General features: G+C 35.9%; 1 protein-coding gene across 9 annotated transcripts in view; it reads left to right on the top strand.

The window, feature by feature from the left end:
* LOC108342831 (DNA polymerase zeta catalytic subunit) overlaps positions 1-13,574 on the top strand; it is a 34,187-nt gene that overhangs the window by 1,497 nt on the left and 19,116 nt on the right. For 4 of the 9 annotated variants that reach the window (XM_052879138.1, XM_017580668.2, XM_017580669.2 and 1 more), the window contains exons 6-19: positions 52-94; positions 262-330; positions 1,058-1,168; positions 1,304-1,475; positions 1,601-1,692; positions 1,782-1,957; positions 2,039-2,186; positions 2,374-4,003; positions 8,892-9,113; positions 9,514-9,818; positions 10,383-10,525; positions 10,672-11,263; positions 11,768-11,914; positions 13,041-13,316. In XM_052879138.1, the coding sequence (XP_052735098.1) occupies positions 52-94; positions 262-330; positions 1,058-1,168; positions 1,304-1,475; positions 1,601-1,692; positions 1,782-1,957; positions 2,039-2,186; positions 2,374-4,003; positions 8,892-9,113; positions 9,514-9,818; positions 10,383-10,525; positions 10,672-11,263; positions 11,768-11,914; positions 13,041-13,316 (4,126 nt within the window). Of the gene's footprint in view, positions 1-51; positions 95-261; positions 331-1,029; positions 1,169-1,303; positions 1,476-1,600; positions 1,693-1,781; positions 1,958-2,038; positions 2,187-2,373; positions 4,004-8,891; positions 9,114-9,513; positions 9,819-10,382; positions 10,526-10,671; positions 11,264-11,767; positions 11,915-13,040; positions 13,317-13,574 lie in introns of those variants that run through there. The other 5 variants (XM_052879137.1, XM_017580670.2, XM_017580671.2 and 2 more) reach the window with 5 other exon arrangements.

Raw genomic sequence — 13,574 nt, 5'->3', positions numbered from 1 at the left:
TCATGGAAACATTCTTACCCAAAAAAAAGTAAGCCTTGACTGGTGCTTAAGATATTATCCTCAAGATGTTTCTCGTGCAGCTAGTCTTCTCTTGGTACAATTTCTGGATATTTCTTATAAGTTTGATGCTTGTACCTCGGTTATTTCTTTGTTCAAAATGTGCAATTTTTTGTTCTCAAGTGGAAACTATTTTTTGAATTTATTGCAACTTAATTTGATGTTATACAGAGTAAGCTTTAGTCTTGACATTTTCTTTTTCAGGCTGGAGCTGTTCTTGATAAAAGTTTACAGCCATATGAATCACATATTCCCTTTATTCTTCAGTTTCTGGTATGTACATTCGTATGATTTATTGTATCTGAATGTTTAACTGAAGCTAAAAATGACATTATGATTAAATTAGTCACTGTCCTTGCATAGCGCCTCACAAACCCCAATTTTTTTTCTGCCTGGCTGCATTCATTGGCTGGAACGGATCAGTATAATGCTATGTTTTCCCATTTCTTATATGGTTTGGGTTTACTTGGTTGGGTTTGGAACATCCAGCTGCTGTCATGTGCTTGGAACTTATGTTATTTGTTAATTTTGATTCATCTATTATCTTATGATTTACTCATTCCACTTTTTACGTTTTGATAACTAATTGGTCAATGGTTTGTGTGGAGTGACATTTGACATTTGTATAGTGGATTATTAGGATAAAAATATTCTAATATCTCCACTGCAATTAGGAAAAAATAATCCTTAGAATTTTCGCATTCATTCCATCAAATTTTATTTCCTTTAAGAGAATGTGATTGTTACAAATAAAGGAGTTGATAATCTAATTAGCATGATTGTTATAAATAATATATTTCTTTGTTCCCTCTCATCATTCAAGCATGTTAAATTGGTTTATTGACATTTCCTAGGGCTACTTATGTGAACTGATAGACTGATTGTATCGCTCCATGAATGTTCAATTACGTGATTGCAGCCCAAATGAAAAATATTGTAACACATTTTTGCCTGGTTTTTCTTATGTTGTAGATATATACACTTTGTTTTGTTGTGTTAGGTTGATTACAACTTGTATGGCATGGGTCAATTGCATCTATCAAAGATGAAGTTCCGCCACCCGATACCTGACACTTTCAAGAAATTAAATATTGATGGCCAGCATACAAAGGTGTGTTGCCTTTCACATTTTTCATTTTCAAGTCCCTCTATTTTTCCTGTATTGTGTAACTAACAAATTGTTATATTTTCAATGATATATGTATGTATCCCTTATTTATATTTGATACTGTAATATTTTGATTAGGCAGATCTACTTTCTCATGCATGTCTAGAGTCAAAATATTGGATGTCTTCCACAATTCCATCTGAGTGGATATGGTTACCCACAAGCAAATCCAGTGCTTCTTTAAATGATAAGGCTCACTGTCCTAAACGCCAAAGCATCTGTGAGCTTGAAGGAGATACTTCTGTGAATGGTTTGTCTAGTTTCATGGCCATACTGACACAAACACAAATGTGCATGCACACGTTTATGCTTAAATATGTAATGGTATCTTCTGATACTGTTGTTTTCCTTACGAAGACATATCTGTTGTGGCAGAGATTCTTAATCAGCAGTTTAAAATGTATTCATCTCTCTCACAAACATGCTCAGATACCAACATGGTTCAGTCACTTGTACCAATATGGGAGGTAGCTTATCATGATTGATCTTCCTGTATCTCTGTTCTGCATGTTATTTGTTTGGGTTTTATCTAAATTAATTAGCTTAATTGTTTCAGGAACAACAGAAACGGACCGGGATTCATGAGGCTACTATGCCTTCTGGTCCTGGCAAACCACTTCCAGAAGATGTTATGAAACTTTTCTCTGTTGGTCTGGACTTTGAGAAAAAATTTATTGAGTTATGCAGTGAAGTTGGAACCTTATTTTGTACTCCTTCTGGGAAGGAATTGAGGTTTGTATTAAGTGATTTATTATTACATGATGAAAACTTTATTTCATGTTGTGAAGCATTAAAACCCTTAAATTGTTTCAGGGAAACAGACATAATAGGGTCAGCATCACCACCTGCTACATTATGCAAAAATGCCAAATTGCAAACAGAAGGGACTGATGCCAATCTTGAAATGTTGACTATGGATGAAATTCAGTCAACTGAAATGATTGGATCGGTGGACATAAAGGCAATACCGTTTTCCATGACTTTTAAATTTATTTGTTGTTTTTCTTAAAAACAGTCCTGGAACAATATCTGAAATGAAGGCACAGGGGTGTTATATTTATCATAGCACCATTCAACCTTTGCTTTTCTTTTAAACAATATGGTCTTTAAAAATTTTCTCTTGGATTTCTGTATTTCCTGCTTTTTAGGCTGTTGATAAGGAAGCGAAAAATCTTCTTAAGTGGCTTGCAACTTCTCAAGCTGTAGAGGATATAAACTCTGATGATGATCTTGCTTATGAAACAATCTTGACTCCCTTGCTGCCTGCTGCAACAATTGATAAAGTGTTGGAGGAAGCTAATATTGCCTATGAGAGTGAGTCCCAGAAGGAGTGTCAGGATATTCTAGATTCAACTGATGATATGCTTGAGTTGGAGTTACCAAAGGAAAAGCCTTTTCTTTCCTTTGGTTACAATTGTTCTATTGGAAATCGGAAATTACCCCAAGTTGATGGTTCTAATGATGAGTTCTCAGGTCAATGTGGTAGTTTGGCTGGAACCTCTTCTCCAGCAGATATAAACAGTGAATTCAAAAGCGCCTCTGAGTACCATGTTCTGCATAGTACAGGCACGAGCACAGTTAGTAAAGATAGAAGGAATAAGAAATGGGGGTCTTTGCCTTTATCTGCAATTGATCAGGTTAATAACAATGGAGAACGAGCTACTTTACTTGTGACTCATCCAGTTGAAAGTGATATTGGAGATTCTGCTTGCTCAGATCACCTAACTATAAATGAGGTTAGCAGTAGTGCTTGTATTTTAAGGAACAAGGACAAAAATGCTTTAGATTCGAAAGAAGTACACAGATCAGTTACCTGTTCTTTGCGGGACTTGATGAGGCGAAAGCGATCCTATCGAGTTGAACAAGCTGAATACGACTCGGGAACTACTAAAAAGCTTCTTTTAGACAGGCTTGAGGAACCAGATGTATGCTTTGGGCAAAAGCAACTGGATTTAAAAACAATGGAACTTGATGTAGAAGAAATGGAAAACCAAAAGATTTGTGAACTTGAAGTTAGCAATCATGCTAATATATTGCATGGGAAACTGCTCCTTTCAACTTGCAGTGATGGTCCTTTACACGGTAGTAGGCCAAAAGATGAATGTTTTGGTCAACATGAAATGGAAGGTATAGAAGCGAGTACATTATTGAGGAACTGTACAAAAGGAGGTTCTGCTTTAATGCATGATGGACCAGGGCTCCATAAGCCTGAAAAATTATGTTTATTTGATTCCATAGATCAATCTGTGGCTTGCAGGGATGAAAACCTTAAGGGTGGCTTGACTTTTACAAAGCATGTAGCTTCTGATGCATATATTAAAAGTCCCTTTTTAGACACTCAGTTCAGAACAGCTGCTGTTCATGAAGTCAGAGCTCCCGAGAGCAGTCCACAAACTGATTCTTCTGCTTCAACTAGTGTGCAGAGCTCGTTCATTATTGATAGAGTGTCTGGTAAATATAATTTTGTGGATCAAAATTCTCACCAAAGCTTATCATTTGTGGAACATGATCAGATGATGTTTTGTGAGAATTCTGTGAAGAAAAGTGATGCAAATGATGTGCAAGTATTGCTTAGTGAAAAGCTGGATAATCACAAGGTGGATGGAAATTTGTTGCATGAGATCATTGACTCTGAACCCACTGACCTAAAGGGTAATCACCCGAAATTAACTGAAGTAACCACAAGCAAGAATCCTCTGGTTGATAAGAATCTTGAAAGTACAGCAACCTGTAATACCTATTTACATTTGGATGAAGATAGCTCTGATGAAATGACAGGTTTTAGCTTTATCCTCTTTGATCCAATTTCCTCTATTTTTCCCTTATTTGCATTTGTTTCTATTTTTTCTGTATACATTGAATTGGTTTTGGGTCTCAGGGCATACCTTGTTAAAGAATTGAGCCTATCTCATCCTAGGTTATGTATTAATATTCAGCCAGCCTTTTCAATATCTTTCTGTGGGGCTTAACCTACTATTTTCTAGAATGGACAGTGTACAGCTCTTACAAAGGACACTGAGATAGTGCTGTTATGTTGATCTATTTGTGTAGAAGTCAAACCATTTAAGAGAAGTTAATAACAAGTATCCTTTCATTGACTTCGTACACTTATCATTTGGATTTAATGCTGATTTATTTGAATTTGCCACTTTGTCAAAAAAAGTTCACTGGTGGATACCTGCTTTTTTGGCATTGTTTTTGCTGGAAGACAAATAGGAAGTAGTATTATGAATGCTAATATTTGATAGAAAGTCATGAGGCTAGCAAAGCTTTTGCGAACAATTATTTTGTTAATGGACTTCCTACACTTGGCATAGGAAACTTGCATATTTAAATGTTTGTCTTCATCATATATACATTTAGAGGCACACACTATCATCTTAATGAATCTAGGTGACTTGATTGACCCACCCATGAAGTAACCTTTTGCTTGGATAGTGAATTTTACAATTTTCAGGAAATTCAAATACATTAAATATGAATTACTTTCCTTTGAAATTGTTTAATATTTTCAATGTATTGTTTGGATAAGACAATTCAAATTAATTGAGTTTTAGTTTTTCTGTTTGGAAAAAGTATTTCAATTATCACCAAATAAAAAAATTCTCACCAAATAACATCCATCGAAAAACAATTCCTGTGAACATCAGCAAAAAAATAACCACTACATACTTCAATCAAAATAATCTGGTGACACTGAAAAATAGATCCATTGACATTGGTTGACAAAAACCTAGCAAAGGACAACTTAGAAATAGTTTTGGCCTACATAGGCACAATAATGTCTATTAAAAAATAACTTCTATTAGCATTGGTTAGAATACCCTGATTTACACTGGCAAAAATTCGTCTTATTGAAATTGAAAGTTGACAAACCTTCCACCATGGCAACGGCCACAAACATCTCTCAAAAGGATGAGCTACCAAAAATTTCTTGAAAATGATCTTGCAAGCTTGAAGAGTGAGGATTTTCATAAGAGTGAGAGTAGTTCATCGTAGGAAGGAAATCATGCTTTATAGGATAGTTGATTCTAGCAAGTTCATCAGCAATGGACTTAATTTGTCCCAAGAATTCACATGTAGTCTTGTTTTTAAGAGAGTGGACATGTAGATCAATTCGGAAGCTTGTTTAGCACATGCCTTGATATGGGCAAATAAGTGATCATGAATTTGTTCCCAAACTTGATATGAGTGGATGACTCTAAGAACACGAGACAAAATGAACTTTGAGATGATCGATTGAAGCCAAGTAAGCAAGATTTGATCTTGGACTTCCCATTCTTCGTAGGCTGGATCGATTGTTCCTTAGGCATTGTTAGAATATTTATCCTATTTATCATTATTATATTGTGTTTAGGGTTACCCTATTTTTCATGATTATATTGTGTTTACGGTTACCCTATTTATCATGATTATATTGTGTTTAGGGTTATCTTATTTATGATGTACTCTTGTATTAGTTTATTCTTATAAATAGAAGATTATGAGAGAGATCAATTAAGCCCTTGAGTATTATTTTATAGTTTCAATCTCAAGTTAGTATTAGAGCATGTTGTCTGAGTCTCTTCCTTTGTTGCCGCCAGTGGCCGGTGGTCGCCACCATCGACAGCCTTAAAAAAAATTGTCTTTTTTGCAATAAGTAATTATGTTCTTTTAGTCTCATTGTATCCAATGACGGTTTTTGCTATTTTCAACTATTCGCCACCGCTGTCTGCCATCGTTGTTGGTCGTCGTTCACTATTATAGTTTTGTCCAGCGACCAATGGATCTGGATCACCTCCTCGAGCAACGACCAACCCTGCCGGTGTCGAGGCTAGTTGTCATCCAGGCGCCGCCACGCGCGCCATATCTATCTGACATCCACCTTCGTTGTTGTCACGTTTTCTTCGGCGAAGTTAGGGGTTTTGTGCGTCTAGAGGAGCACGACCCATCCTTGGTGGTCGCTGCCTCATTTTCCTCTACACGCCAGGCTTCTTTCCGGTGATCAATTTTGGGCGCGTGATCGTCATGCACTGCCTTTTCGGTGTCAGAGTGACACCGCACCACCGTCAGTCGCCTCATCGGAGCCTCTTGAGTTCGTTTTTGTCCTTGTTTCTTTGGTTTAGTTGGTGTAACTCAAACCTAGGGCTTTCTCCTTTGATTGTTTTGGAAACCTAAGTCCTTCAGATCTCTTGTTCATCATTGTCTGACTCGCCAAATCACGCTGAGTCCATATTTACCCATGGTTCCTAATTTTGAAGTCATGGTATTCTAAGTTCTCTCTTAAAACACTAAAGTCAAAAATTCCCAATTTCTTGTTTTTGTTTTGGAATGGTGGAGGCACGACTGCTTCTTCATCACCCTCTTTGTTTTTGTTTTGGAATGGTGGAGACACTTAAGTGTCACTAACATAAGTCATCCAAGTTCATTCATTGATGCAGCACATAATCCAGCCATGGTTATCCTAGTGGCGTTTTGGTTTCTTCTCCTTGTATGCCACCACTGGTTTTCTTCTCCTTTGGTCACTTCAACCTGTCTTTGGAATTTCAAGGGTGATGGTGAGCCTTGCGCCTAGGTTTGGTGTCTGTGAAGGAAACAACCCACTGTGATAACAAATCTGTGTTTTTGGATTTTGGGTATTTTCCTGGTTGGTTGTTGTTTGAGAATGTAGGGTGATGAAGGAAATTGGTAGGTGAATGTGTCTCTGAGTGCTCCACATGAGGCTTAAAGGTATGGAGATTATGGAATTGAAGATTCATGATCTCTTGGTGAATGGAAGTGAAAATGGGATGAGAGAAGTCTTCCAGAGGAAGAAATAAAAAGAAAAACTCTCTGTTTCAGCATTGTACCTCTGTTTCACCATTGTTCCTTAGCCTCCTTTCATAATGTGTGTTTAGCTTTGCATATTGTAGCAGCTGTGGTGTTCCTGATAGCTCGTGTCATTTATTTACAAGTCTTTAAGGAGAGTCTGTGCTATCAACTGGTTAACACCAAGGAATTTCAACACCAAAGTCATGGGTTGAAGGTTTCTCATGGCATGAGGGGAAGTCTATTTCTGGCAAGATTCAGAATTTTAGTTAAACAATTTTACTAGCCCCTTGTTAGATATGTTTTTGGATGCTTTGATGAATAAAGAAGACCATCATGACCTTCCACCTTCACAGTTTGTCATCGGCGTGCTGTCATTTCCGTTGTTCGCTGTGAGGGGGAGTATGTTTCAACCACTGCAGGCCCCATCAGTCAGGGTTGACAATCCCTGCAGTTTGTCTCCTTTAGCCATTACAAGCCCCATCCTTACTTGATGGCAGTTTAGTCCCTGCAGTTTAGTCGCTTTCAGCTATTACAAGCCCCATAAGTCAGTGATGACAATTTAGTCGCTGTAGTTTGTCACTTTTAGCTACTGTAAGCTCCATCCTTACTTGATGACAATCTAGTCTTTGTAGTTTGTCGTTGTCTACTAGTGTTGGCCGTCATCCACTTTTGATGGAAATCTCCTTTATCAAAGTCATCTTAGTTGAAGTTTCGTGGTTATCCACTGATGTCCAGTATTATTCTCCATAAGCTTTTGAGGAGTCTCTTTGGCTACGCTAGTTTGTAAGTTCAATTTGGTTTAGAGTCATTCTTTCTCGATGCTCTGAAGTATACATGCATCTTGTTCGAAGCCAAAGTTACCATGTCTATTGTCTCATTTGAAACAAGTTAATTTTGTTGGATCAAATGACCAACTTACATATGTATTGACCAAGTTCTTAAAGAGATCTCAAATTGAGTTTATTTATTCCAAGCTTGGTTCATACAATCTATAGGCTCCAGCTGAAATGGGAGTGTTAGAATATTTATTCTATTTATTATCATTATATTGTGTTTAGGGTTATCGTATTTATCATGTACTCTTGTATCAGTTTATTCTTATAAATAAAAGATTATGAGAGGGATCAATTAAACCCTCGAGAATTATTTTATAGTTTCAATATCAAGTGGCACGATCATCATCTAGCAGGAAGCACAGAGGAATAACTGGATTTACAACAAATTTGTGAAGTCTGTGAGTTTGTGACAGGTTCAACTTGTTTCCAATGGAGATAACTGGAATCAAGTTTTTCAGCTATAGAATTGAGAAAAAAATTGGAAGCGAATGGGAGGGAGCTTAAATTTACCATTGTGGGAACAATTGCTGGCTCACAATACCGTATCAGAATTTTGATATGAGGAAAAACAGAGAAAACCTTAACAGAAATAGAACTCAATATTATTTTACTTAATCATAAAGAATACACTACCTGAGCATAATATAAAGGCTGAAAAGAGTTTACACAATCATAACAAAAAACGGAAAAGTAACATCCATTTGAATAATTGAATGTTCACATGTACATCTCTAATGTTATACATTCCTAAAAATTTAATTTCTTTTAAAATTTCCTCTTCGAACAACATATTTTTGTCATTAAACATTCAAATTCTCTACAACAATGAATGGCCTTTTAAAAGTTTTCCATCCAAACAAACGACAATGCATTTTATGAAATTTCTACACTCAATTTTTGTCTTTTATCTAGCTGATACCCATGTGGTGGAGACTTGGTGATGGTTATTGATTTTAGTTTGTTATGCATCTAAGTTCTGTGGTCTTATCTTATTGTGTGTTTGATGAAACTTCACATCGGATTGTGTTTATAACTTGAAGGTGATGATCTGAATGTCTTTCTTCCGATTTCTGCAAGGAATTCTAAGAAAGGGATGGAAACTTGCAACGAGTATGTTACCAATAAAACCCTTACATCTAATGGGACAAAGGTTGCCAACACTCTCTACCAAAATGATGGCTCTCACCTTTACCTATTAACGCCTAATATTTTGCCTCCTTCTGTGGATACTGTGCATAGATGGCTACTTTGTAATGAGAGAGGTATCTACTAAACCATATGTGCATTTTGTACCTGATGAGTGATTTTGTTTTACCCATACTACTTGTTCTAGGAAATTCACTAAAGAAAAAATTGGCTTCTTATCTGAAGGGTACAATGTTTTTCTCAATTTAGTATGTAAGTTGCACACTGGAAAAATGTTGGTTTTTCTTCAGCCAGTTTATTATTGTTAATAAGAGATAGTATAAAGGTCAAGAATGGAGTTCATGTCTTGGTCTGAATAGACATTGTTTTTACAGCTTATGAAAAAAAAATAATGCATACAGCTAAAATATGCAGAACTTAAACATACAACTAAGACAAATAAAACATCTTTGTAATTCTATAACAATTATGACAGGGTAATACCTAGATCTGGTTATATCAATATTCTTTCATCAGGGCATATTGTTGAGCATATACATCAAGAAACAGATGCAGAGAACAAGGATGTACCTAAATGTGCTTCTGAGACTGAACCTCCTCTTAGGCCTAAGCTGCATGAAGATGCTGAATCAGAACAGAGCCCCGAATGCAATAGAGAAGGACAAACAGAAAGAGTGAAAACACTTCTTGATGACTCACAAGATACTTCTCAGATATCTGCCCCTGATGGAAAATCAATCTATACCCCTCTAAGTCAAATTGGATTTCGAGACCCTGCAAGTGTTGGCTGTGGACAGCAACTGACATTACTTAGTATAGAGGTATTGGAGATTGAACTCTCCTTTTCTTTTCAAGCTAATATGTTGTAGCTTCTAAAGTTCTTTTACATCTATCAAATTTGCATGTTGAATTCTGATTTGAAGACCTTATTATAGGTATTTGGTTTTTAAAGCAACTTTTCCTGTCATTTCCTATGAACCCTTGATACGGGTTACAGTCAAACATGATGTTAATAACTCAGCCATCAGGCTGAGTTCTTTTGTTACTAGTTATTGCTATTATTAGATGCTTTATGGTGTTTATTAAATCAATTTGCTATAGTTATACTGAAAAGATTATGCCTTAATTTTGTACTATATTAATTTAATAGCAGAAGGGTACGGGTCATTGGTACATGCTTATACTAATACTTTAAGGAGGGATCAATTTTTTTTATAATAGGATTATGGAATGTATTTGTCTTTTAGTGCTTGTTATTAAAAGGTAATGTTTTTTTGGATATGTAAGTTTTATTATCTTTGAACTATATTTTTAAATTTTAAATAAGCTTTTACTTCTTTTTAAATTAAAATCTTTATAGGTCTAAACTTGACTGTAACTTGTAGATTCTTGCAGAGTCTAGAGCAGACCTTTTACCTGATCCTCAATTTGATGGCATCAACATTATAGCTCTTGGTTTTCAGAATGATAGTGATTCTGATGTTGAAGTTCTAGTTCTTTTACACAGTAAATTCGTAACTTGTCAGAGGTGCGATGATGTCTCTTTTTATACCCATTTTCTTTCTTGATTAGTTTTCTATTGTTGACAAATTTTGTATTTTCGTAAATGCTGTATCTCTTACAGGATGATCACATTTAAAAAAATTCCTGTTCTTATTCTTCATTGGTTTGCAGAAATTTTGATGGTCTATCTGGCTCTAAAGTATTAGTCTTCACTGATGAAAAGCTATTGTTAAAAGAATTCATAAAGATTGTGTCTTCATCTGACCCAGATATTTTGATGGGTTGGGATATTCAAGGGAGTTCTCTTGGTTTTCTAGCAGAAAGAGCATCCCATCTTGGTTTGGGATTACTTAATAATCTGTCTCGCACTCCATCTGAGTCTTTGATATCTTCTGATGATATGAAAAGTTCTGAAAAAGATATCTTGGAGCTGGACATTGATGACACTCCTAGTCTAGATTGTTGTGTGCCAGAAAATTCAATAATCGAGGATGAATGGGGACGGACACATGCTAGTGGAGTTCATGTAGGAGGTAGAATTGTTCTTAATGTATGGCGATTGATCCGTGGAGAAGTTAAGTTGAACTTATATTCAGTTGAATCTGTAGCTGAATCTGTATTGAGGCGGAAAATTCCTTTGTTTCACCACAAAGTGCTGACAAAGTGGTTTTCAAGTGGTCCTGGACGAGCAAGATATCGGTGTATCAAATATGTGATCGAGAGAGTAAAGCTGAACCTTGAGATATTAAACCAACTTGATATGGTAAGGTAGCATTATAGGCTTATTGTCAAAATAAGCATTTTCTTAACTAATGTTTCAGTGCTTGTTATGGCTACAATATTACCTGAATCTAGTCATATTTGGGTGCATTGAAATCTCAAAAACATGTTTGCAGTTATTTACGCATGCTTTTGAAGTTTCTCACAAGTTATTTTAAGCTTCTCTCTTTAAATAGAGTAATAGATGTGTTCAAAGAGAGAGAGAGAGAGGAAATGAAAAACTTATGGTGAATGTGTTTCTCAAACAAGCTTTTACTCAGTCAAATACGGAGAATAACCATTACTACCGTCATCATAAATGTACATACAAAATCTCATGATATTTCCTTATTTGCGATATTGCTAACAAGGTCATTCATCCATATTGTTCATGCAAGCCCATGTGTGCTTGGATTCCTTAATTAGATTTGTACTGCTTTAACTAACATTTACATTTTCTTCTCTAATTTGTTAGCTTTCCTTATTTTTGATTATTTTTCTTCTGCAGGTGAATCGAACATCAGAACTTGCTCGTGTCTTTGGCATAGAGTTTTTCTCTGTTCTCTCTCGAGGATCACAATACCGTGTTGAATCCATGTTTCTGAGGTTGGCCCATACACAAAACTACCTTGCTATCTCACCTGGAAATCAACAGGTTCTCACAAGGTTCCCTTATTATTTCCTTTATATTTGTATATGACTAATTATGATGTTGAATGTTTGTAATGATATCATAAACCAAGCCTAACGAGATTTTATAGAAGTGCTGTCCAGACTCCAATGTATCATGCTCTCTCCTTGCGGGGTCTGGGGAAAGTAAATGTACGCTGCCTTACCTTTGCTAGCAGAGTGGCTAATTTTAGAATTTGAACCTGAGACCTCTATACCACAAGACAGCAACCTGACTGTAGCTCCCGAAAGCATAATAAGATTGTATACTGTGACACTAGTCTGGAAGTCTTGTCCTTATCTTGACAGTGTTGGGTTAAACTCTCTAACATTTTCAATTGTCCACCATCCTTCTAACATGATTTCGTTTTTCATTTGTGATATATGTTTTTGCAGTATTCAGTTATTTAACATTTCATGCCATTTTTTATTTATTTATTTTAGATGATGTTGTTATAACTAAGAAATCTTATTTGATAAACTGGTTTTCTTTGACACAAGGAAGAACGAGATCTCAAAACTAAAAATATACAAGTTTTAATAAGATGTTCAAACAGAATTTCACCAACCTTTCCTCTGCTGCCACAGCCAACTCTCCCATCAATACTCTCCCAAGCTTTTCCTTCCCCACCCATACCCAAACAAAAAACACTCATAATTTAAAGAGGGGGAGGAGGGAGGTTCTTCAATTTTATCATTCATAGCATAGCTTGCATGTCTACTACTAATATTGAATGCAACAGAGGACAACCATGTTGAAACCTGTCATTTTCTCTCCTCATTTTTCTAATTTCTTTTCTGTTATTATAGTTATTAGAAAGGAGATTGGGTGTGATAAAGAAAAAAAATAGCAATAAAATGTTCTTAGGAGGGTTTTGTATTCAGTGCATCACGAGGTTACTTATACAATCATTTTTTTAATATGTTTTTATCTCTATCTACATTTGTTTCACTTATTCACCATTGAAAACAGTTTTGAGAGGCATTGCTGTTCAACTTATCAAGGTGTCCCTTGTATTTTTGTTATTACGAGGCTTCCTTTGTGGTCTTTTTAATGCTTGTTTTCATCACCAGTACCTAGGGGGTTAATGAATAATTTTTGTATCATCTAGGTTGCTTCTCAACCTGCTATGGAGTGCCTTCCTCTAGTAATGGAACCAGAATCTGGATTTTATTCAGATCCTGTTGTTGTGCTTGACTTCCAGTCTTTATATCCATCCATGATAATTGCATACAATCTTTGCTTCTGCACTTGTCTGGGTAAAGTTGTGGGATCAAAGGCTAATACACTTGGGGTTAGTCCCTTCTCACCAGAGCAACATGTTCTGCAGGAGTTAAAGGATCAAATCTTGCTCACTCCAAATGGTGTTATGTTTGTACCTTCCAAGGTGATTCAGTTAATATTTTTTTTCCTATTCTCTAGCTCCTTTTGTATTTTGAAGTCCTAATATTAATGGAACTGAATGAATTCAATAGATTTGACAACTGCAAATTGTGGGGCTAGTTTCTCATTAGCTGATCAGTGTATTCACTCAATCTCTTATTTTTGCTGTTTAGTGCCCTTGAATCTCGACCCACTGTCTTTGATAGGATATAAGTAATAGGTTATAATGAGTTTAAGATAGAAGGAAGAGGAAAAGAGACGG

Source organism: Vigna angularis, chromosome 6, assembly GCF_016808095.1.
Source record: "Vigna angularis cultivar LongXiaoDou No.4 chromosome 6, ASM1680809v1, whole genome shotgun sequence".
Classification (NCBI taxonomy): domain Eukaryota; kingdom Viridiplantae; phylum Streptophyta; class Magnoliopsida; order Fabales; family Fabaceae; genus Vigna; species Vigna angularis.
Note: the sequence above shows the minus strand (reverse complement) of the source record. Positions and strands in the feature narration are given on the sequence as shown.